This window comes from Rhododendron vialii, chromosome 2a (genome assembly GCF_030253575.1).
Source record: "Rhododendron vialii isolate Sample 1 chromosome 2a, ASM3025357v1".
NCBI classification, from domain to species: Eukaryota; Viridiplantae; Streptophyta; class Magnoliopsida; order Ericales; family Ericaceae; genus Rhododendron; species Rhododendron vialii.
This window is the reverse complement of record NC_080558.1, coordinates 16,100,438-16,123,072: the sequence shown is the minus strand read 5'-3', so window position 1 is coordinate 16,123,072 and position 22,635 is coordinate 16,100,438. Positions and strand designations below refer to the sequence as shown.

Below are 22,635 nucleotides of genomic sequence, written 5' to 3'. Positions count from 1 at the left end.
ATCCGTAGTGGGCCCCACAAAAAATCTGTGCACAAAATCTGTGCACATTTGCTGTGCGTGTAGCATTACTGTAAATCAGCTGTGGCTATGAAACCCAAGAAAACATTTCTCTCATCAAGCGTACCAATCGGTCTGGCCGCGTCATCTCCCCTCCTCTCCCCTACTGCCCAAAAATGCTACTTGCACAATCATTGTGTTAGTTGTGTGCGTAATTCTGATCGTTCAGATTTATTTGGACCGTCTAGATTTTAGATGGTTGTGTTTTACACAGCCGTTGTATGCCTACTTTTGCCTGCTACCCCACCAGAGAAAACCATCTAATTACACTTTCCACCTTCGATCGTCTCCGCTTCTGTCGAAAAACGCTACCGACGACCGGAAAATCAAATACGGAAGAGCTATAGCATAACAGCGATAATGGAGAAAATCGGCAAGAGATTTCAGGGGAAGGTGGCGATTGTTACGGCTTCGACTCAGGGCATCGGCTTCAGCATCGCCGAGCGGCTTGGCTCGGAAGGCGCCTCCGTTGTCGTCTCCTCCCGCCGACAGGTGTTCGTGTCTTGCTTTTTTACCCAAATTCTAAAATTTCATTAAAATACTGATCAAGCATTTTTTTTAGGGTGCTAGTATGTTAGTTAAGTTAGATTACTACAAGGGATCGACGTTGTTCAATCCGCTCGAATCCAGAACCTCTCAACACCTAAGTACTGGTACACGACAAACTGAGCTAGAAGCCCAGTCGATAAAGCTTTCATTTGGTAGTAATCTAAACCAAGTTTCTCGAAAGTTTATAATTAGAATTATGGGGTGAATTTTGCGGGTTGTTGATCCACCCCGTCATATCTTGATGATCTTAGCTTGAATTTTCCGGCGAACGAGAATTTATCTGGGTTTCAGAATTCCTGTCTTATTTGATACTATTTAGAAATAAGAACAAGCTTCTCAAAAGTTCAAAATTTGACCTTTACTGTAAAGTTGACGGTTGGGTCCAAAAAAATGTGATCTTGTCGTGTTGTCACCATAGTTGTTAAAGGCAAAAGGCGCAAAGTCTTGTAGTGCCTGAGGCAAGAGGCACAAGGCGAGGCGCACGCTTTTTTTTTGAAGCAAGGCGCACGTATGCGGAAAAATAAGGAAAAATAGCATATGCCTATATTTCAAAAATAAACTCTAAGCCAATGACTTTTAGAAAGCATATCAACCAAAAATACATAAAAACATCCACCAAGTGTCAAATAGTCACCGATTCTCGCATAGAGAAGAACTAAACTGTAAAAATCAACGAACTTCCGGCTGTTTGCTGCTGGGTTCAGTCGACTTTGACTGTTTACTGCTGTTCTGCTTCTTTTGCTATGTCTGAGACAATGAGAAAAAACGACCAATGTTGTAACCTAATGTTTGATCCAATTGTTGTGATTAAATTGAAAGAGGCGCGCGCTTTCGTAGATTCGCGCGCCTTTTGCGACTTGGTTGTACCCCTTTGAACGTGCTGCGCCTCTGCGCGCCTTTGACAACTATGGTTGTCACTAATAGCTGACCAGCTTTAATTTTGCAAGAATGATCTTCTCAGCAAGCTCAACATGGGAATGCTACAAATCATGGTGGGACAGGAATGGGCCAACAAATTGAATATTACCTGTCTTTAACTCTTTATAGCAGAAGTTTGTAAGATAAGTGCAAAATTATAGGGATTTGTGCGCTCAAAGTTGAAATTTGGAACCATCCATACCCTTTCACTAAGTTCGCGGCTGTAGTGTCCCTCAATCACACCATATAGCTTTCATTCTTTTTTGGTAACAACTGGAGTCTATGCGAGTTGTTTCGCTATTTATGGTCAAATCTTAGACGGTTTCATTGTTGCTGGTTTGATTATTTTGCAGAATAATGTAGATGAGGCAGTGGAGAAGCTTAGAGCAAGAGGAATTGAAGTTTTGGGAGTGGTTTGTCACGTGTCAAATGCTCAACAAAGGAAGAATCTCATAGAAACAACAGTTCAGGTTAGCAAACTAGGCGTCTTTGTTGACATCTGAACAGCGAAATAGAGGGGAAAATGGGGCGTTGTGTTCTTTTAGCATGTTATGAACTTTATGTGATTATGTGCATTTGCGTGTCTAAGTTCTTTCCTAACCTGCTTAAGCTTTTAAAGCTTCCTCACTTCATTCAGATCAGTGTGCACCTCATCTTTGTGTGGACTTTATGTTGATTCATCAGTTGTTGTAGAGGATCCAAAACCATTTTTAAGTCGTAAAATTTAGTTTGTAGTTTTATAGTGTGCTATGTTATGTCATATGTGTTTGACATTGCATTGGTTTTGATTGTCAGAATCAAATAGCTTGTGTGTTCTCTTTTAGGTTCTTTATTCTGTTGCCTTTTACTGTTTTGAATCTTTTGACTTTTGGTATGTGGAGTCCCGTTAAATTGAACTTAATGGCTTGGTTGCAGAAATATGGAAAAATAGACGTGATTGTCTCAAATGCTGCTGTCAATCCGTCTGTTGATACCATATTGGAAACTAAAGAAGCTGTTCTCGACAAGCTATGGGAAATTAACGTTAAAGCTGCTATACTTCTTCTACAGGTATGTTTCATTGACGTAAGAGTTGCACATGACATGTTAGGTACTTGTGTGGTATACCGTACAGCGATAGTTAGATGGTTTCTTGTACATGGGCTATTTTATCCGTTCTCTGTCCAGCAATACGTTGTATGTTGGGCTATAGAAATAGTTGTTAGGCTAACTGTTTTGAAAAAGTTCGCATGGGGCTTTGTGTCAATTTTTATTGGGCCCCACCACCTGGATAAGTCGGTCCAGTAGGCTGGATACAGTTACTAAAGGAACTGTTTTGAAAACCTTTTTCAGAAAATAACAAAATAACTTTTTTGAGTTTGGGCAAAAGTTGATTGAAAACATTGTGAAAACGTTTAATTTTTTGTGTTTCTGAAAACAAGAAAACCTTACCAAAGTTGCAAAATAAACACGAAGAAGATGAAAACATTCCCAAACAGATATTAATTTGACCACATATCCCATCAGAAGTTTTTTTTTTTTTTTGAAAATGGGAATTTCATTTCATTGTAAGAGCTGAAATCCAGCTGGAACTGTATACAGAGTACAATGGGAGCGCCCTAAACGGGGAGGGGGAAGGTATCACTATAATTCGAAAAATTCAAACAATTAAGCATTTAACAACAATCTGCTAGGGCCGAATCCCGACTGAACTATAGTAAAGTCAATTGAATCTCATGCTCTAGGCAAGCAATGACGATATGTCTACTTGATGGAACGAAAGAGCCATCATGGTCGAATAAGCAGAAGCTATTACTATCTCCATGAACGCGTTCATGGGGATAGTAAGCAATGACGATATGTCTACTTGATGGAATGAATGTTGCAAAGCATTACTATCCCCATGAATGCGACTATCTGGAGGATTCAACTTGAAGTAGAGCATATACCAGTAGCACGAAGCGGGAGCGGGGTGGGGGAGCGGAGGCACCTAAAAGCCTCTAAGGTTGGGAGCACCTAAGGAGCGTATATAAACTACCTATAAATACGTATATAAAATATCTTAAAATACTTAACCATTGAAGGAAAAGTGATACTTATTGAGAATTTTCCCGTTCTTAAAGGGTAATTATTTTTAGTTAGATATTTCCAAATTGCAAAACTTCTCAACTGATTTGATTTTAATATTTTTATTTCCATAATGGCATGACTCCTTTAAAAGTAAGATAATAATTGCCTTAACATTCTGATAAACTCTCATCTTAGTAAGGAGCAAGCTCCCGTCAAGCTCTCATCTTTCAAGCGCCGATTCGAGCTCCCGTCTTGGGAGTGCACCCATTTTAGAAGGATCCTGCTACTAAGCATATACCCGTACAGGATCGAGCTCTCCAAAGCAAAGCAAACAACCAAGAATAGCAAATAAAAATAGAAAATAAATTCTCCAAAATCCATAAATACTAAGTGGGAGCAAGTAACCTAGTAACCAGATTAATGAATCACCGAGTCAACACCCTTAAAGCACCATAAAAGGCCACAAAGCCAAATTTGGTTTGAATTTCATGAATCTGCCGTGGGTCGCGACAACGATGGGAGGGTAGACTTGAAGCACAGTGAAAACAAAGCTCCCATAAAACCTATTAACAGGGGATAAGAGGAACAAAACAAAAAAAAGGCAGAAATAAGAAACTCTCCCCTTTTTTTGAGGCCCATAGAATCTCCAAAGATGTCTAACCACCATAGAAACCTCAAACCATTGATGAATATGGCAGATATGAAGCAAATAGCAATATTATGGACATATAGAGTTTTATTTTTCCTTTTTTGATAGGTTGGGGTGGGGAAGATAAAGGTTGATTTAAGGTTGAAATGAGGAGGAAGATAGAAGGACAAGACTAGGGAAAAGATTTGGGATTTGATGAAGGGTTGGTTTGGGGTTGGGTTGATCTGGGACAAAACTAGGAAAGATGGAAGGGTTGTGGTGTACTGTCAGTTACTAGAAGATGAGATGTATGTGGTATATGGGTTTAGGCTGGGTGAAAGGTGGAGGAAATATAGTGGGTTTCATGGCTGGAAAAATGCATTTGTTGGAAGCTGTTACCCAAATTATGCAACCTAGAGGGGGGGTGAATAGGATTGCTAGTAATAATTACCAATAAAAATTTATCTCTAACAATATATGCAAACAATAAGTATGCAATCAAAATAGAGAGATAGAGAGATAGAACCCGTTTATAGTGGTTCGGTCCGGATTTGTCCACGGTCCGGCCCTACTCCACTTCTCCTCAAGCAATTACTTGAAGGTTAGACTAATCTTTAAAAGATTACAACTTGTAAGTCTTGCGGGTGCTTACAAGAACCGAATGCCTCTAGCTTTCCCGAGGAGCTAGCACAACCGCAAGAATTTTCTCCGAAAACTTCTCAAAAACAATAACACCCAAATTCCAACCCGAATTTGGTCTTCTAAGCTTTCAAGTGTTTGACTCAAACACTCACTTAGGAAATACAAGTATGTGAAGAAGGTATGAAAATTATCGCTCACGACTTGTACAAATTTTCTCTCAAGAATAATATGAAAGTGGAAGAACAATGAGAATTTTTGGCTTTGATCTTTTGAGAATTTGCTCTTGCAATAATATGGAATGTTGTAGCTTGTGTATGTACTCATTAATGAGTTCTTGATGCCTTATATAGCCATCCATATGCTTCCTAGCCGTTGGAAACTAGCCGTTTGAAACTAGCCGTTGGAAACTAGCCGTTTGAAACTAGCCGTTGGAAACTAGCCGTTAGAAACTAGCCGTTTGAAACTAGCCGTTGGAAACTAGCCGTTAGAAACTAGCCGTTTGAAACTAGCCGTTGGAAACTAGCCGTTTGATAGAGTGGTCATCCGGGTGGTCGTCCGATGGTTTCCGGTTGTCACAGCTTTCTGTTCAGACAGCCGGCTTGTCAGCCGGTTCGTAAACCTGTGGCTCACAATTTCATCTAAATAAATCCGTTAAAGCATGTATTGAGCTCAATAAAGTCTTTGTAAAGATAAATCATGAATCCAAGAGACTTTATGCTATATTTCAAGGTCACGAAAATATTTAATTCGGGAATCGACTTTTCGATAATTTTGTATTTGCCGAATAAAAATATCATTGAATTAATCATCAAAATAATTAATAGAGATGCATATAAATTTTCACAAATTATAATGCATACATTTTTCAACAATCTCCCCCTTTTTGATGATGACACAAAATGATAGTTTTTATTCAAGTAGGAGTTATGCCAATCTCCCCCTTAATACATGCACCAAAGCAGTTATCTATGATCAACGAGTAATAGCAATAATCATCAGATCATAGCAAGCAATTTTTTAAATTTGCCCAAAATGGCAAGATAGATCAATTAAAACTTGGCTTTTTCTCCCCCTGTGACATCATAAAAAAAAACTAAAAAGAGAAAAACAATAGGGCCATGGTTCCAGCACCATGCCGCTCTTGCCCTGTAGCACTCTATCTTCGTTCATTGAGAGCTTGGCGTCCTTGATTTTCGTATTCTCGAATAATGGCTGCTACAACGGCAGCTATAATGCCAATCCAATACCACAGAGTATCCACATTTACATTCCATCCGAACCATGGTGGTATTCTCATGGTAAGTAACGCACACAGCAGAATGAAGATAAAGAGTTGCATCCAAATGGTTTGGATAAACAACCTGAACTCTGCTCGTTCGGCATCTCTTTCGTAAAACTCAAACGGTAACCCTTGCGGTATGTTTGCCATTGCTTGATGAGAGATTTAGGCCGAGAGAGAAGGAAAGATAGATAGATGAAGAGATAGAGATTGTGTTGTTGAATTTATAGAGTATGAGAGAAGTGTTTGGGGATGTGATAGAGATACGGCGCCGAATAGAGATAAGAATAGGTGAAGAGATAGAATAGGATAGGGAGTGCGGTAGAGATGCGGCGCCGAAAGAGATAGGATAGGGGATGCGGCGCCGAACAGGACAAGAATGGGGGAAGAAAAATTGTGTTCGGGTGTTTATTGTTGTGTTCCCTTAATGCATGCTCCCCCTAAAAGAGAGCTTTTTAAAGAATGCGAGGGGTATTACCGAGAATGATTATCCCTGCAAGCTTAGAGACTAGAAATTCATATCGGCGAAGTATATAAGAGACAATTTAAGCACTAAGCCATGAAGTTCATACAAACTAAGTGTAACAGACTTAATAAATCAGAGTTAGCAACGCAAAAGCTTGAATAAGTCTCAACCTCACGGTCGTCCGGTTGGACATCCGCTTGGACATCCGACTGACAAATGCAGGTTAAGTCCAGAAAACGTTTAAGAGGAGTAGCATTAAAGACCATAAAACTGATTTTCTGTATACCAAACACAGGAAAATGAAACATATGATAAAATGTTTGAAGGGTGATTTCTTTATCAAGATCATTTGTACTCTCCATCAAGTATGATATTTACGAATTCAATCAACTCAACATTGAATCCGAAAAAAAAACTTTTGACATCAAGAACACGAAACTTTTTCATAAATGATTAGACATGCCGAGTTCTCGTCGAATGAAACAAAATTGTTCTTCACCAAGGGGTTTTGTGAAAATGTCCGCCAATTGCTTGTCGGTACTAATAAAGTTAAGTTCAATATCCCCTTTTTGAACATGATCTCTTATAAAATGATGTCTAATCTCAATATGTTTTGTTCGAGAATGTTGAATCGGATTCTTGGTTAAGCTAATTGCACTGGTATTATCACATTTAATAGGAATATGATCATATTGCAAATTGAAATCCTCCATTTGTTGTTTGATCCACAATATTTGGGCACAACAACTTCCGGCCGCTACATATTCCGCCTCGGCGGTAGATAGAGCTACGGAATTTTGTTTCTTGCTATGCCAAGACACTAGAGAGTGCCCTAGAAATTGGCAAGTCCCACTTGTACTTTTACGATCAACTTTGAAACCTCCAAAATCCGCATCCGAATAACCAATTAAATCAAATGCAACTCCACGTGGATAAAACAATCCTAAGTCATGAGAACCGCCAACATATTTAAAGATACGTTTAATAGCTTTTAAATGCGATTCTTTAGGACATGATTGAAATCTAGCACACATGCAAACACTAAACATTATATCCGGTCTACTTGCAGTGAGATAAAGTAATGAGCCGATCATACCTCGATACATCTTTTCATTGACGGCCTTACCATTCTCATCTTTGTCTAGCTTAGTTGATGTGCTCATTGGTGTGCTCGTTGGCTTTGATCCTTCCATGCCAAACTTCTTAATAAGTTCTTTCGCATACTTGGCTTGGTTGATTAGGATCCCCTCATTAGTTTGCTTGATTTGAAGTCCGAGGAAGAAGTTAAGCTCCCCCATCATACTCATTTCAAATTCACCTTGCATACACTTAGCAAACTCTTTGCACATATTATCATTAGTGGCACCAAAGACAATATCATCAACATATATTTGAATAATGAGCATATCTTTACCTTTGGCTTTAATGAAAAGAGTAGTATCAATTTTTCCACGAGTAAAGCCATTGTCAAGCAAGAATGAACTAAGTCTATCATACCATGCACGTGGTGCTTGCTTCAAACCATATAAAGCTTTTGAGAGTTTAAAAACATGATCGGGGTATACATGATCTTCAAAGCCGGGAGGTTGTTTGACATAAACTTCCTCATTTATGAACCCATTCAAAAATGCACTTTTCACATCCATTTGATAAAGCTTGAAATTTTTGAAAGATGCAAAGGCAAGTAATATGCGAATAGCCTCTAATCTAGCTACCGGTGCAAAAGTTTCTTCAAAATCAATACCTTCTTCTTGATTATAACCTTGAGCAACAAGTCTAGCTTTATTCCTAACAATATTTCCGGATTCATCTAGCTTGTTACGAAAAACCCATTTAGTACCTATAATAGTGTGATCAAGAGGCTTAGGTACTAATGCCCAAACTTTATTCCTTTCAAATTGATTTAACTCATCTTGCATGGCCAAAATCCAATTTTCATCATCTTGAGCTTCCGAAAAGTTTTTAGGCTCAATTTGAGAAACAAAAGCTTGATTTTCACAAAAATTTCTATGAGACGAGCGAGTGGTTACCCCTTTCGAAACTTCTCCAAGAATCAAGTCCTTTGGATGGTTTTGCACGAATCTCCAATCCTTGGAAAGATCTTGGTTGTCTCCCATGGCATCTTGAGGTTGATTAATAACTTCATCTTCTTTGATTTGAGAGCTTTCTACTTGAGTATCACCATCAACTTTTTCTTGAATTTTCAAGTCATGAATCTCATGTGTAATTTCTAAGTCATCATTATCAACAACATCCTTAGTAGCACAAGGATTAGATTCATCAAAGGAAACGTGAATAGATTCTTCAACAAGATTAGTGCGCTTATTATAAATTCTATATGCTTTGCTAGTAAGAGAGTAACCAATAAAGATGCCTTCATCCGATTTTGAATCAAATTTACCCAAGTTATCTTTTCCATTGTTTAATACATAACATTTACAACCGAAGGCATGAAAGTAATTAATGTTGGGTATTCTACCATTCCAAAGCTCATAAGGAGTTTTCTTGAGGATAGGCCTAATTAAAACTCGATTCAAAATATAGCATGAGGTATTAACGGCTTCCGCCCAAAAATATTTTGGCAAAGAGTTTTCACAAAGCATAGTGCGGGCCATTTCTTCCAGAGTACGATTTTTTCTCTCTACTACTCCATTTTGTTGAGGAGTACGAGGTACGGAAAAGTTATGACCAATACCATGTTCATCACAAAACTTTTCATATAAAGAATTGTCAAGTTCTTTTCCATGATCCGTACGAATGTTAGAAATAACAAAGCCTTTTTCATTTTGAACTCTTCTACAAAGTTTAGTAAAATTAGGATAAGCCTCATTCTTATGAGCTAGGAACATCACCCATGTATATCTAGAGAAATCATCAACAACAACAAGACAATAATAGTTTCCACAAAGACTTGGAGAGCGAGTTGGTCCAAACAAATCCATATGAAGTAATTGCAAAGGTCTAGTAGTTGAAACAACATTTTTGGACTTAAAAGAAACCTTGGTTTGTTTTCCTTGTTGGCAAGGACCACAAAGTCTATCTTTTTCAAATTTGATTTTAGGAAGACCTTTTACCAAATTTTTTCTAGAGAGTTTTGAAATAGCATCCATACTTGCATGTCCTAGGCGCCTATGCCAAAGCCAACTATTTTCACTCAAAGCGGAAAAACATTTTATATCACAATTACTTAAATCATTGAGATTAAAAACATATACATTTTCAAGTCTTTGTCCAACGAAGAGTGTCTTGTTGCTTTTGACATTTTCAATGATACATTTGGATTTTTCAAAGATAACACGATTTCCTCTATCACATAATTGACTTATGCTAAGAAGATTGTGTTTTAAACCACTAACAAGTAAAACATCTTCAATAATAGGAGAATTACCTATATCACCGATTCCTATGATTTTGCCTTTGTTGTTGTCTCCAAATGTGACATGTCCACCATCTTTAGGCGAAAGAGAATTGAAAGCCCTTTTGTCACCGGTCATGTGTCTTGAACATCCACTATCAAGGTACCAACTTCCTTCCTTGAGAGAACTTTTGAAGCATACCTACAATAGCACATCAATTCTTGACTTTTGGTACCCAAATCATCTTGGGTCCTTGAAGGTTAGCATTGATACGGTTCTTAGGAACCCAAACCTTTTTTGCATTAGAAGATGAGTATCCTTTCATAGGACATGTAGGAGAAATATGACCAATTTTACCACAATAATGACATGTCAATTTAGAATGGCTAGAAGGAGGAACATCTTTTTCAAAAAGATTTTTGTGTTGAGTGGGATTATAACCAATTCCGGCCTTGTGAAAAGAAACCATTTGTTTTCCAAGAAGAATGTCTAAACTTTCTTTTCCATTAGTGAGTTTTGAAAGAGAATTAGTTAAATCATCAATTTGTTTTTCTAAAGATTCGTTTTTGGAAGTATCCTTCAAATACTCTTTTTCTTTTTCCAAAGAGGTTCTTAAACTTTCATTTTCTTCCTCCAAAATATCTTTCTCTTCAATTAAATTATCTATTTCTAGTGAAAGATCTTTAGCAACCTTTTTAAGAAATTTGTTTTTAGAAACAACCTTTTCAAATTCTACTTTCAACTCTTTATAGGCAATAAATAATTCATCAAAGGAATAGGATGAGTCGAGATCTACCTCGTTTTCTTCGATGGCCATGAAACACAAGTTAGCGACCTCTTGTTGCTCATCGTCCTCATCGGAGCTACTATCGTCACTATTGTCCCATGCGGCCATCATAGCTCTCTTTTTGTCCTTCTTTGAATATTTTTTTGCATATGGACATTCACTTTTGATGTGGCCGGGCTTCTTGCACTCGTAGCAAATGATTGGATCCTTTTTACTATTTTCTTCTTTGCCTCCATCTTTTCTTGAAAATCCTCTGCCTTTGTGAGATGCTCTATTTTTGAGGAGTTTCTTGAACGTTTTTGTGATGAGCGCCATTTCATCATCCTCACTTTCGTTGCTTGAATCCTCCTTGCTTTTTGATTTGCTTGTTGTACTTTTGAAGGCAAGATCCTTAACTTTCTTCTCTTTTTCACCCTTGAGGTTGTGATGCATTTCCTCCGTCATGAGAGATCCCATGAGCTTGTCCATCGTGTATGTTGAGAAATCTTTGGATTGTAGGATGATGGAGGTGGTAGTGTCCCAATTGGTTGGCATGGAACGGAGCACCTTCCTTGTCATTTCGGATTGACTGTAAATCTTTCCAAGAGCTTTTAAACCGTTAGTAATACTAGCAAATCTAGCAAACATTTGAGATATAGATTCATCCGGTTTCATTTTGAAGAGCTCATAGCTATGCACAAGAATATCAATTTTGGACTCCTTAACTTGACTATCTCCTTCATGTGACATTTCTAACTTATCCCATATTTCTTTAGCCGATTCACATGCGGAAACACAATCATATTCATTGGGAGTAATAGCACAAAAAAGAAGGTTCATAGCTCTATAGTTCTTTTCTATTGAAGCCTTTTCCAAATGACTCCACTCATAATCTGGTTTAGGCATAGTCTCTTCTCCAACTTTCTTAGTAGGAATAATGGGACCATTTTTGATAATTTTCCATAGATCATAATCCGTGGATTGAATAAAGATCATCATTCTATTTTTCCAATGAGAGTAATTTTCTCCGGTGAACAAGGGAGGTCTATTGGACGATTGACCTTCGATACAAGAAACATTACTAGTGGTTGCCATGGATCTTAACTCTTAGATGGTTAAATCTACAAACAAGAGCCGAGGCTCTGATACCAATTGTTACCCAAATTATGCAACCTAGAGGGGGGGTGAATAGGATTGCTAGTAATAATTACCAATAAAAATTTATCTCTAACAATATATGCAAACAATAAGTATGCAATCAAAATAGAGAGATAGAGAGATAGAACCCGTTTATAGTGGTTCGGTCCGGATTTGTCCACGGTCCGGCCCTACTCCACTTCTCCTCAAGCAATTACTTGAAGGTTAGACTAATCTTTAAAAGATTACAACTTGTAAGTCTTGCGGGTGCTTACAAGAACCGAATGCCTCTAGCTTTCCCGAGGAGCTAGCACAACCGCAAGAATTTTCTCCGAAAACTTCTCAAAAACAATAACACCCAAATTCCAACCCGAATTTGGTCTTCTAAGCTTTCAAGTGTTTGACTCAAACACTCACTTAGGAAATACAAGTATGTGAAGAAGGTATGAAAATTATCGCTCACGACTTGTACAAATTTTCTCTCAAGAATAATATGAAAGTGGAAGAACAATGAGAATTTTTGGCTTTGATCTTTTGAGAATTTGCTCTTGCAATAATATGGAATGTTGTAGCTTGTGTATGTACTCATTAATGAGTTCTTGATGCCTTATATAGCCATCCATATGCTTCCTAGCCGTTGGAAACTAGCCGTTTGAAACTAGCCGTTGGAAACTAGCCGTTTGAAACTAGCCGTTGGAAACTAGCCGTTAGAAACTAGCCGTTTGAAACTAGCCGTTGGAAACTAGCCGTTAGAAACTAGCCGTTTGAAACTAGCCGTTGGAAACTAGCCGTTTGATAGAGTGGTCATCCGGGTGGTCGTCCGATGGTTTCCGGTTGTCACAGCTTTCTGTTCAGACAGCCGGCTTGTCAGCCGGTTCGTAAACCTGTGGCTCACAATTTCATCTAAATAAATCCGTTAAAGCATGTATTGAGCTCAATAAAGTCTTTGTAAAGATAAATCATGAATCCAAGAGACTTTATGCTATATTTCAAGGTCACGAAAATATTTAATTCGGGAATCGACTTTTCGATAATTTTGTATTTGCCGAATAAAAATATCATTGAATTAATCATCAAAATAATTAATAGAGATGCATATAAATTTTCACAAATTATAATGCATACATTTTTCAACAGAAGCCATGGAAGAGGAACAAGAAAAGAGAAGAAACTGATTGGAGGGTAAAAAGAACAAAAAAAACCACGAGGGGAAGAGCTTCTCACACAAGGAGAAGAGAAGAACCTCACTGGATGAGGGTGCGAGTTCTCAGATCTGCTCTCCTCCCCCTCCCTGTTGCCGCCTCAAGATACTCTCTGAGACCCTGGATGAGGAGAGACGGTGGAGAGAGAACGAGAGAGTAAAGATAGGTTATGTTTGGAATCCTACCATAAGTTTCTTTATAACTCTCTGAATTGACGTTCCTTCTGAAGTTTGGATGTTCTTTTGTTACAGGATGCAACTCCTCACTTGCAGAAGGGTTCATCGGTGATTTTTATTTCCTCTATTACTGCCTACCAACCCCCTGCTTCCTTGGCCATGTATGGTGTGACTAAAACTGCTCTTCTTGGTCTAACCAAGGTATTTGAAGAATCTTGTCACAACAAATAAGACTTCTTTCGTTTTCGTTTTCATCTTGCTCTTAACGTTCTTTCAGGCCCTTGCGGCTGAAATGGCTCCTGATACGCGCGTAAACTGCGTTGCTCCCGGTTTTGTCCCCACTCGCTTTGCTGATTTCCTCACGAGTAATGATGAGATTGTAAGTGCATTTTAGCCTCAAAATATTTTTAGCTATCTCAATCCTGAAAAAAACATTCTGAATTTGATTCTTTACTTTTCTGCTTTCTAGAGGAAGGGCATTGAAGAGAAGACACTACTGAACAGGCTTGGAACAACCGAAGACATGGCTGCTGCTACTGCATTTCTTGCTTCAGATGATGCTTCTTACATAACTGGAGAAACCTTGGTTGTTGGCGGCGGAGCTCCTTCTAGACTTTAGTTTCTGTTTTTTACTTTGCCCCAGTTTTTATATTGTGCTGTATTTTTTAATTTTCCTCTTATGAACTCATGGTGATGTTGAGTGCTCTTTACATGTATGTGAAGCCTTAAAACCGGCATCGGTAAACTCAGCCATAAAACAGGCATCGATCAATTCGCCAAGTTAGTTCTTACACCTCCCAGTGTGAAAAGGCTTATTTGTGATCAAAACTGGGTAATATGTTGTGTTTGATCGGGGTCTGTTTTTCTATGCCACCAAAAGTGGGAGGATATACACTACCAGAACTAACAGCTGGTCGAATCTTCTTGTTTGTGACAGAAAGCAAGAAATATTTTACCTAATTGGTTCGGTTCGACTTTTGGTCCGGACACAGTTTTCAATTTCCTAGAACCGTGAGTAACGCTTCGGTCATTGGATTTGTACAAAACCTAATCGATCCGGACTATGTGCACCTCTATTCAATAGCATTACCATCAAAGTAATCTTAACTTATTAAATCATTTAATTGGTCCAAATCAACACAACTGTACCTACTCTTTCTCCCTCTAACAACAACTTCGAACACTAATTATGTCCAGAACTATTCGATGCATGTGTACTTATGTGCATCGAACGGTTCCGGATGCAATTGTGTCCGGAGTGGTGTTTTAAAGTTGTGTTGGTAGCTTTGCTCCCACAATACTGCCTTACCAACAGAAAAAAACTAATATGTGCATCGAACGGTTCCGGACACAGTTGTGTTTTGAAGTTGCGTTAGTAGCTTTGCTCTCATGACTTACCAACAGAAAAAAACTGACAATAACTACTACTAGTTGACAACCTAATAATTTATTGGTCTTACATTTGCATTATGCCGTTAACAGCTTACCTGAATTGCGGTTTCTTTATTAGCAAGTCCGTTAGACTTCCATTGTTAATATTTTTGGGGACATGGACTCTGGTGTTGCCTTGAATCCCAGTACATCTACTGAACTGGGTACTAATCCCACTGCCAACCAGGCGAAACGCGAGCGACGGACAAAGGCGATACTGGAGAGCTACTACGAAAAGCAATGGAGAAATTTGGCAAGAGATTTCAAGGGAAGGTGGCGATTGTTACGGCTTCGACTCAGGGCATCGGCTTCAGCTTCGCCGAGCGGCTCGGCTCGGAAGGCGCCTCCGTCGTTGTCTCATCTCGTCGACAGGTGTTCGTATCTTGCTTTTTTACACAGATTCTAGAATTTCATTAAGAATTTGATAAAACTTACATGTGGTAGGAATTTAAATAAGTACAAGTTTGAGGGTTTGCTCCCGCACAATTGACGGGTTTGATTCTTAAGGTCGGGCTGCAAGAAAGTAATTTTTGTGAATTCCCTGGTCCCAACCGGAAGATGATTAGTTGAGGTGCATGTAAACTACCGAACACCCCTTACCGTAGAACCCCCAAAAAAGAAGCTTGAGTTAATTTTGTGATAATGGCGAAGTTGTAAATTGTGAGGGCAACAAAATAGAGTTCTAAAATTTGAGTAGAAAATTGAGTCTGTCAAATTATAAAAGTGAGTACAACCCAACTTGGTATAGGTTTAATTTTGCACGAATGATCTTCTCAGCAAGCTCAACATGTCAATGCTTCGAATTAGCACGGTAGGCTCAGTGGGACACGAAAGAGCCAACAGAGTGAACATTGCCTGTCTTTGTAGCAGTAATTTATATGATAAGTGCAAAATTATAGGGATTTGCACTCTCAATTTGAAATTTTGGAACCATCAATACCCTTTCGCTAAGTTCGCAGCCGTAGTGTCCCTCAAATTACGACATATGGCTTTCATTTTTTTTCTGGTAACAATTGGAGTTTATGCGTTTTGTTTCTCTATTTATGGTCAAATCTTAGTTTATTTCATTTTTGTTGGTTCGATTATTTTGCAGAATAATGTAGATGAGGCAGTGGAGAAGCTTAGAGCAAGAGGAATTGAAGTTTTGGGAGTGGTTTGTCACGTGTCCAATGCTCAACAAAGGAAGAATCTCATAGAAACAACTGTCCAGGTTAGCTAGCTTGTTCGTTTTTGGTACTCAAAACCTCGCGCACGGTCCTGATAAATTTTTTTTTTCTCTCTCTCTCTCTCTCAACTCATTACTCTTAAAAACCTCCCTTAAAACCGAAAATGAACAGGGTCTAAGTGTCTTTGTTGACATCTGAACTGCTAAATAGAGGGGAAAATGGGCAGCTGTTCTTTTAGCATGTTGTGAACTTTATCTGATGATGTGCATTTGTGTGCCTAAGTTCTTTCCTAAGCTGCTTATGCTTTTAAAACTTCCTCACTTCATCCAGATCAATGTGCACCTCATCTTTGGATGGACTTTATGCGATTCATCGGTTGTTGTCCTTTATCTCAACTAGTTACGTGGAGGATCCAAAACCATTTTCAAGTGGTTTTTAGTTTTATAGTAGTGTTGTATGTGTGCTAAGCTAAGGTATGTCTCGGAGAGTCGACTTTGCATTTTTCTTGATTGTCAGAATCAAATAGCTTGTGTGTTCTCTTTTAGGTTCTTTGTTCTGTTGCCTTTTTACTGTTTCGAATCGATGAACTTTTGGTATGTGGAGTCCTCTGAAATGGAACTTACTGGCTTGGCTGCAGAAATATGGAAAAATAGACGTGATTGTCTCAAATGCTGCTGTCAATCCGTCTGTTGATGCCATATTGGAAACCAAAGAAGCTCTCCTCGACAAGCTATGGGAAATTAACGTTAAAGCTGCTATACTTCTTCTACAAGTATTGTTTCATCGACAAATGCACTCTCTTTCACGCCTGTAAGAGTTGCGCATGCCATGTTATGTACTTTGTCCCAGAATTTTGTATGTTGGGCTATAGAGAAGTTGTTCAGTGAACTGCTTCGGAAAAGTCTGTACGGGGCTTTGTATCGACTTCAATTATGCCCCCGGATAAGTTGGTCCAGTGGGCTGGATGCGGAGGTATAAAAAATGCACCGGTTTGGAAACCTTTTCCAGAAGATACCAAAATGATGTTGAATACTGCACAAAAAAAATGAAAATTTATCAAAAACAAGGCGTATTTTCAAACTCTTGATTGTTTTGTGTTTCCAAATAACATGGAAACCAAAATTGGAAAAAAAATGCAAAGAAGACGAAACAATTCCGAACAGATCCTAGTTTGACCGCATATTCGATGATCTGCTTTTCTTCATTACTTTCTCAATTAATATTCTTTCTGAAGTTTGGATCTGCTTTTGTTACAGGATGCAACTCCTAACTTGCAGAAGGGTTCATCAGTTATTTTTATTTCTTCTGTTGCTGGCTACCAGCCCCTGGCCATGTATGGGGTTACCAAAACTGCTCTTCTTGGTCTCAAGGTACTTGAAGAATCTTGTCACAACAAATAAAGACTTCTTCCACTTTCATTTTTGTTTTCATCTTACTCTTTATTTCAGGTCCTTGCAGCTGAAATGGCTCCTGGTACACGCGTAAACTGTGTTGCTCCCGGTTCTGTCCCCACTTGCTTCGCTGATTTCCTCACAACTAATGATGAAGCCGTAAGTATATTTTAGCCTCGAAATATTTCTATAGCTATCTCAATCTTGGAAAAGAAGTACTGAATTTGACACCCTTTTTAGAGGATGGCCATTGAAGAGAAGATAATACTGAACAGGCTTGGAACAACAGAAGACATGGCTGCAGCTGCTACATTTCTGGCTTCAGACGATGCGTCTTACATAACTGGAGAAACCTTAGTCATTGCCAGTGGAGCTCCTTCTAGACTTTCGTTTCTGTTTTTCTGTACTATAATGTAATTTCCCTCTTATGAACTCATGGTGATGTTAAGTGCTCTTTACATGCATGTGCAGCCTTAAAACCGGCATCAGTCTGAGTTTAGTTCTTAAACCTCCCAGTGTGAAGAGGCTTGTTGGTGACAGAAAACTGGTGCATGTATACAACCTAAAGTGTAAGCCTAAGGAAACACTACCAGAACTAACAGCTTTTCGGATATCTTGTTTGTGACAGAAAGTCGGAAATATTTTACCCGATAAGGGTGAGCTGTAATATCTATGCACATCTAAGGACTGGATCCTGAATAATCAAATAGAGACGCATGTATTTGGAAACACAAATATTGGTCACTTAGGCTAGAATCGCGTACATACGAAGAAAGAGTACATTCAGGAGAAAGCATGCATAAACTGTATATACATGTAGAAAACAAAGAACAAATTTCCAATACGTACAAAAAATGAGCTACATACAACAGAATTATCTCAATACGGCATTTTCAAAGCGTATATATCTCCCCAACTAGACAATCCCTAAAATGTGCTTTTCTGGCCTTCAAGGCCATTTACAGACATTTAAGACTTCAAAAGGTATGAACAGATTGGTTGGGTGTGGCTCAATGTTCCATCTTGATCTCCATTAGAACCACAAAGCGTATAACTCCCCAACTAGAAGATCCTTAAAATGTGCTTTTCTGCGCCTTCAAGGCCATTTACAGACATTTAAGACTTCAAAAGGTATGAACAGATTGGTTGGGTGTGGCTCAATGTTCCATCTTTGTCAACCTTTCAACACTTACTCATGGCCGGTTGCAAAAGAAGGGTTACATTAAGAGCATAATATTCACACGGGAATCACATCGGCAGTTTGACTTTCGTCACATGTCAAAATAAGCCCTTCGATATATGTCGGGAGGAGACAGCGGGCCCACTGACAGCCTGTTGAAACAGGCTCTGCTGGCGGAACGATCATGAGAACATTATCGTGGCGTCTGACAACCCCCATTACAGTCACTGTGCTTCCTTCCTTGATATACCTAACTTTCAAGACGTGATCAGTTGAAATCAGATCAAAAGAAGAGCACATAGAAAGTGGGGTATATACAATATAGTAACACTTAAACAAGGAAAAAATCTAAATAGACGCAATAATAACTTAAACAAGGAGTTACGGGCTTACCCTTCTTCGAGGCGCATTATACGGTCATCACTTGACAGGCTGCGGTCAGTAAGCCATCGTAGAAAGCTCGGAGACAACTCTCGATTTTCCTTTGTAATATCAACTGTTGTTGATGGTTTGACAAACGGTGCAACCCTAGCTCCATAGCCTGTTTTTACTTGAGCTCTAAATCCAGATTGGAAGTCTGATACGTAAAAATCAGCCACATATTTCTGCCCGCAAGTGACAAAAAGGCTCTCATAGTTATGAACGGAAAATAAATGCTCTAGCCATACAACATGGGCAAAATTAAAGAGAGAAACGCCATACATGCATAGTCAAGAGCATTGGATACTTCTCAATGAAAATGACACCACAGAGTGCTATTATTATGTTGAGGGTGGGGTGGGAAGGGGCTGGCAAAAAATTAATCTACCCTTATGGCATTTTTGGCACGATGTGGCCAGCTCTAAAGACTCCACCAAGGCTTATGTTGCCCTAGAAAATATGGACCTTACCAACATTATCAACCGCGGCTTTGGCATTGTTAGTACCAAGTGGATGCATTTTCATACTTCGCACCCCAAGCAATGTCCCTACGAAGGATGTACTTTTTCGCCATTTTCCTTTACAAAAGGGAGATCCAACATAGTCTAATTAAATCAATTCACTTCTCCTCAACAACAGTAGAATCTCGATGACTTTAGGCTATGAAACAATGCGAGAAATCTTTAGATATCACAACCACATTCCTGAGTAGTGACAGAAACTAACCTCTACATGTCTACAACCCCATGAGAAGAAACGGTGTTTAGGTTTTGCAGATTTTCCTCTCCACCCTCTATACTCGTACAATTTTGTGGAAACATATACGCATCTGGGTACCTTTTGGAAGGACGATTCAAGAGGAATACTTCCACAAGTAACAACCTGCATAGAAAAGATAAAATTGACTATAATTAAGCCTTGTACAAGTTGAAAAAAAAATGAAGAAAAAACATAAACGAACAATCTAAAAGATGTACAAGGAAACTTGACCAACTATCAACCCTGGTTTTCCGATACTGCTTTTGTCTCTCTTTCTTTTCATGTAGATGTTTAGCACCCATAAGTGTTTAGAATACTCCATCACTTCCATTCAGATTGTACAATAAGTCAGATAATTTCATCACTTCCACAAAGGTGAAGCCAGTTTAAACATTTTGATGCCAAAGCTAATTCTTTTTTCTATTCTCTTAACGTGCCAAAAGAGAAATGTAATTTTTGATTCTAGCATAGTCAAAAGCAGTAAGCATTGAAAATCTCCCCATTATCGTAAGCAACTTCAGGTCCACCAGAACAAGATACCAAACTGAGATCTAGTGAGAACAAAGTTTTTACATGCAAAAGCGCAAGGCGGTGGTTGACCTCTCATGAGGCCAGGCGTAAGCCTCAAACGAGGGGATATTGCGATAAAAGAGGGGGATAGTGCTTGTGACATACAATGGCGCCTTGCTAACAATAAGAAAATAGTAGTAAATACTAAATAGAAATTGTGAGAGTACATCATAGTGTTTATCTATAATGTATGAAGCTCAACGATTACCCGAAAGATTTTAATACCATAAATGATCCAGTTCCAAAACTTAAATATAAATGACAAGGTTATGGCGACTGAATCAGAAATGTTAGAATGGCACCATAAAGGATAAGATTCCGCACTTACTAACCTAGTTTGGCCCTTTGGTTGTTACAACGAATCAAAGATAAAATGATTGATCTAACATTTCTCAAGGGCGGGAGGCGACTTAGCACTAAACTAACATTTGCTAATTGACTTCCTCACAATAAAAGCGCAATTAAGGTAAGCTGTTAGGACCACTAAGTAACTGTAAGCACAAAATTATCAATAGCTCATTCATCATTATCTTCAAAATATTATCAGCACAACGATAACAAGCTCAGCCAGACATATTAGCATCCGATAGAAGTTTCAAACATCAAATTTGAAGAACACCAAATTTAACACATTTGAAGGTAGAGTTAAGTATTTTGTTACTCAAGTAAATAATTCAAATCTCAAATCAATTTCTCTCTCCTCCAAATTTGACTTTAAGAAGCAACCTCCAAATACCAAATTGCACCGCAAAAAGTTTTTAAGTATTTTTTGGATTGCACCCAAAGATAACAAAACACAAAACAACACTCAAAATATTGAAGTTTGGAGAATGTACACAACAAATACTTGTACCTCAATAGATAATGTAACATAGCAAAGTACATTTTCGATGCTAAAATTTGAGATGTCTTTTGGAGAGAGCTCTTACATTATCAACTATTTATCATGTTTATTATAAGCGATATGATTTTTGCACTCCACTCTTTTATAAATGTACTCCAAAATTTGCCTTATAATGTGCATTGGAAATTGTGATGTGTATAATTTTACACTAGCTTTGGTGACAGTATTTGAGTACCAGTGTAACACATTTTGGATACCAATGCAATGGTGTCACCTCACATGGTACTCAAAATGAAATAGTCAGACATTACTCATAATTTTAAGCATGAGAAGACATATTGTGAAGTGTGAAAATCATTTCCCTCGATATTATAACAAGCCAATTAAGTAATTACTTTTATTTGCAAAAGAAAGAAGCTGAATAGGTATAAGAAAAAAAGAATACTCCTAGCAAGTACCCATATGTTTGTGCACACAAAGACAAGGAAATTACCCCAGTAACCTTCACATACTGCCCATCAACAGCACCTCTAAGCTCATCATCAGGATACCTCCTCAAGAACCCCACCAACCCCTTCTCCTTCCACGCACAATTCCACACCCCCACCGCCACCACCACCGCCAAAACCCCTCCCGCGGCGACCGCCACCTCCTCCTTCCTCTCCACCGCCACCATCAAAAACGCCCCCACCACAACCACCATCACCGCCGCAACAAAAACCACCCACATTACCGCCTTCGACACCTTGAACCCCAACCTCACTTCCCCGTTTAGGTTTGTCACCGCCGGCCCGTAAACCGGCTTCTTGCCCGACCCGGCCGCCGGCTCGGACCGGCTGCTAGCTGAGGAGCCGAGTCGGCCGGAGGTGATCAGGCCGGTGGGCTGGAGCTGGGTCATGATGGGCCCGGAGGTTTTCTTTGGGCCGGAGTGTGGGCCGGACCGGAAGGAGCCGCTGTTGGGCTGGGAGGAGGATGACGTGGAGGAGCGAGAGAGTTTTAAGGGAGGTGGGTTTTGGTGGTCGAGGGTGGAGGAGGATATGTCGAACATTTTGGCGAGTTCACCGGAGTTCTTGGCGTCGCTGCCGGTGTAGGGGACGGCGGAGCGCGGCGGCAAGGTGGGGAGGGGGTGTTTGAGGTGGTGGTGGTTGGGGCGGCCGGAGACGTAGAGGCCGTTGCTGAGTTGGTGGGATGGGATTCGAGACCCCATTGTGGAGACTGAAGAGAGAGAGAGAGAGAGAGAGAGCAGAAGGGGAGTTGGGTTAGGATGAGATGCTTTGAAGAGAGAGAGAGAGAGAGCACTGAAAATTTTTTCGTAGGGGGTAATGGTGAGTGGTGATGATGGCAGGTGGGGGAGCTAAACACACTCCAGTTGTTTCTTTTCGCTCCCACCTTCTTATTCTTCCCTTTTCTTTTTTTTTTCTTTTGAGTATTTTACTAATTTTATCAACCCACCAACCTTTTAGAAATGTGAAATATTAGAGACACATCAATGTGTCACATCCCAACTACACCTCTTTTATATACATGTGTGAGAATTTTACAATAAATGCTCGAAGATGCTACACACACAACGGTTATGTGTGTTGTGTAACAAATTCTGACCGTCCAGATGTATTTGGACGGCCTAGATTTTAAAAAAACTCTTATAT

At 39.2% G+C, this 22,635-nt stretch overlaps 3 protein-coding genes across 4 annotated transcripts; 2 read left to right on the top strand and 1 right to left on the bottom strand.

Moving 5' to 3' along the window:
- The first annotated feature begins 116 nt into the window (after positions 1–116).
- Positions 117–14,018, top strand: LOC131315894 (tropinone reductase-like 3). The gene is made up of 6 exons (XM_058345124.1): positions 117–549; positions 1,878–1,994; positions 2,440–2,574; positions 13,301–13,426; positions 13,503–13,604; positions 13,695–14,018. Exons 1-6 carry the CDS (start codon positions 418–420, stop codon positions 13,842–13,844), a joined length of 762 nt encoding a protein of 253 aa, XP_058201107.1. The 5' UTR covers positions 117–417; the 3' UTR covers positions 13,845–14,018.
- Positions 14,019–14,156: 138 nt separating this feature from the next.
- LOC131315893 (tropinone reductase-like 3) lies at positions 14,157–17,909 on the top strand. Of its 2 annotated transcripts, XM_058345123.1 has the most exons (7): positions 14,157–15,028; positions 15,750–15,866; positions 16,460–16,594; positions 17,079–17,192; positions 17,271–17,372; positions 17,454–17,580; positions 17,685–17,909. In XM_058345123.1, the coding sequence occupies exons 1-7, from the start codon at positions 14,897–14,899 to the stop codon at positions 17,705–17,707; spliced, it is 750 nt and encodes a 249-aa protein (XP_058201106.1). In that variant the 5' UTR covers positions 14,157–14,896; the 3' UTR covers positions 17,708–17,909. The 2 variants fall into 2 exon arrangements, with proteins under 2 accessions (XP_058201106.1, XP_058201105.1); XM_058345122.1 differs by lacking the exon at positions 17,685–17,909 and having other exon boundaries at positions 17,454–17,684.
- An 86-nt stretch (positions 17,910–17,995) lies between these two features.
- LOC131315892 (uncharacterized membrane protein At1g16860-like) lies at positions 17,996–22,348 on the bottom strand. The gene is made up of 4 exons (XM_058345121.1): positions 21,480–22,348; positions 19,540–19,695; positions 18,787–18,998; positions 17,996–18,643 (listed from the first exon to the last, which is right to left on the bottom strand). The coding sequence occupies exons 1-4, from the start codon at positions 22,191–22,193 to the stop codon at positions 18,451–18,453; spliced, it is 1,275 nt and encodes a 424-aa protein (XP_058201104.1). The 5' UTR covers positions 22,194–22,348; the 3' UTR covers positions 17,996–18,450.
- Between the last annotated feature and the right edge of the window lie 287 nt (positions 22,349–22,635).

Bases quoted from the DNA above. Each gene is read 5' to 3' on its own strand.
- LOC131315892 (XM_058345121.1), bottom strand. From the start codon at position 22,193: ATGGGGTCTCGAATCCCATCCCACCAACTCAGCAACGGCCTCTACGTC. The intron at 19,696-21,479 runs GTAATTTCCTTG...TTTTCTATGCAG, and splicing joins AGTATGTGAAGGTTACTGGG to GTTGTTACTTGTGGAAGTAT. The intron at 18,644-18,786 runs GTAAGCCCGTAA...CTTGAAAGTTAG, and splicing joins ATAATGCGCCTCGAAGAAGG to GTATATCAAGGAAGGAAGCA.
- LOC131315894 (XM_058345124.1), top strand. From the start codon at position 418: ATGGAGAAAATCGGCAAGAGATTTCAGGGGAAGGTGGCGATTGTTACG. The intron at 1,995-2,439 runs GTTAGCAAACTA...GCTTGGTTGCAG, and splicing joins TCATAGAAACAACAGTTCAG to AAATATGGAAAAATAGACGT. The intron at 2,575-13,300 runs GTATGTTTCATT...CTTTTGTTACAG, and splicing joins CTGCTATACTTCTTCTACAG to GATGCAACTCCTCACTTGCA.
- LOC131315893 (XM_058345122.1), top strand. From the start codon at position 14,897: ATGGAGAAATTTGGCAAGAGATTTCAAGGGAAGGTGGCGATTGTTACG. The intron at 17,193-17,270 runs GTACTTGAAGAA...TCTTTATTTCAG, and splicing joins CTGCTCTTCTTGGTCTCAAG to GTCCTTGCAGCTGAAATGGC. The intron at 17,373-17,453 runs GTAAGTATATTT...CACCCTTTTTAG, and splicing joins TCACAACTAATGATGAAGCC to AGGATGGCCATTGAAGAGAA.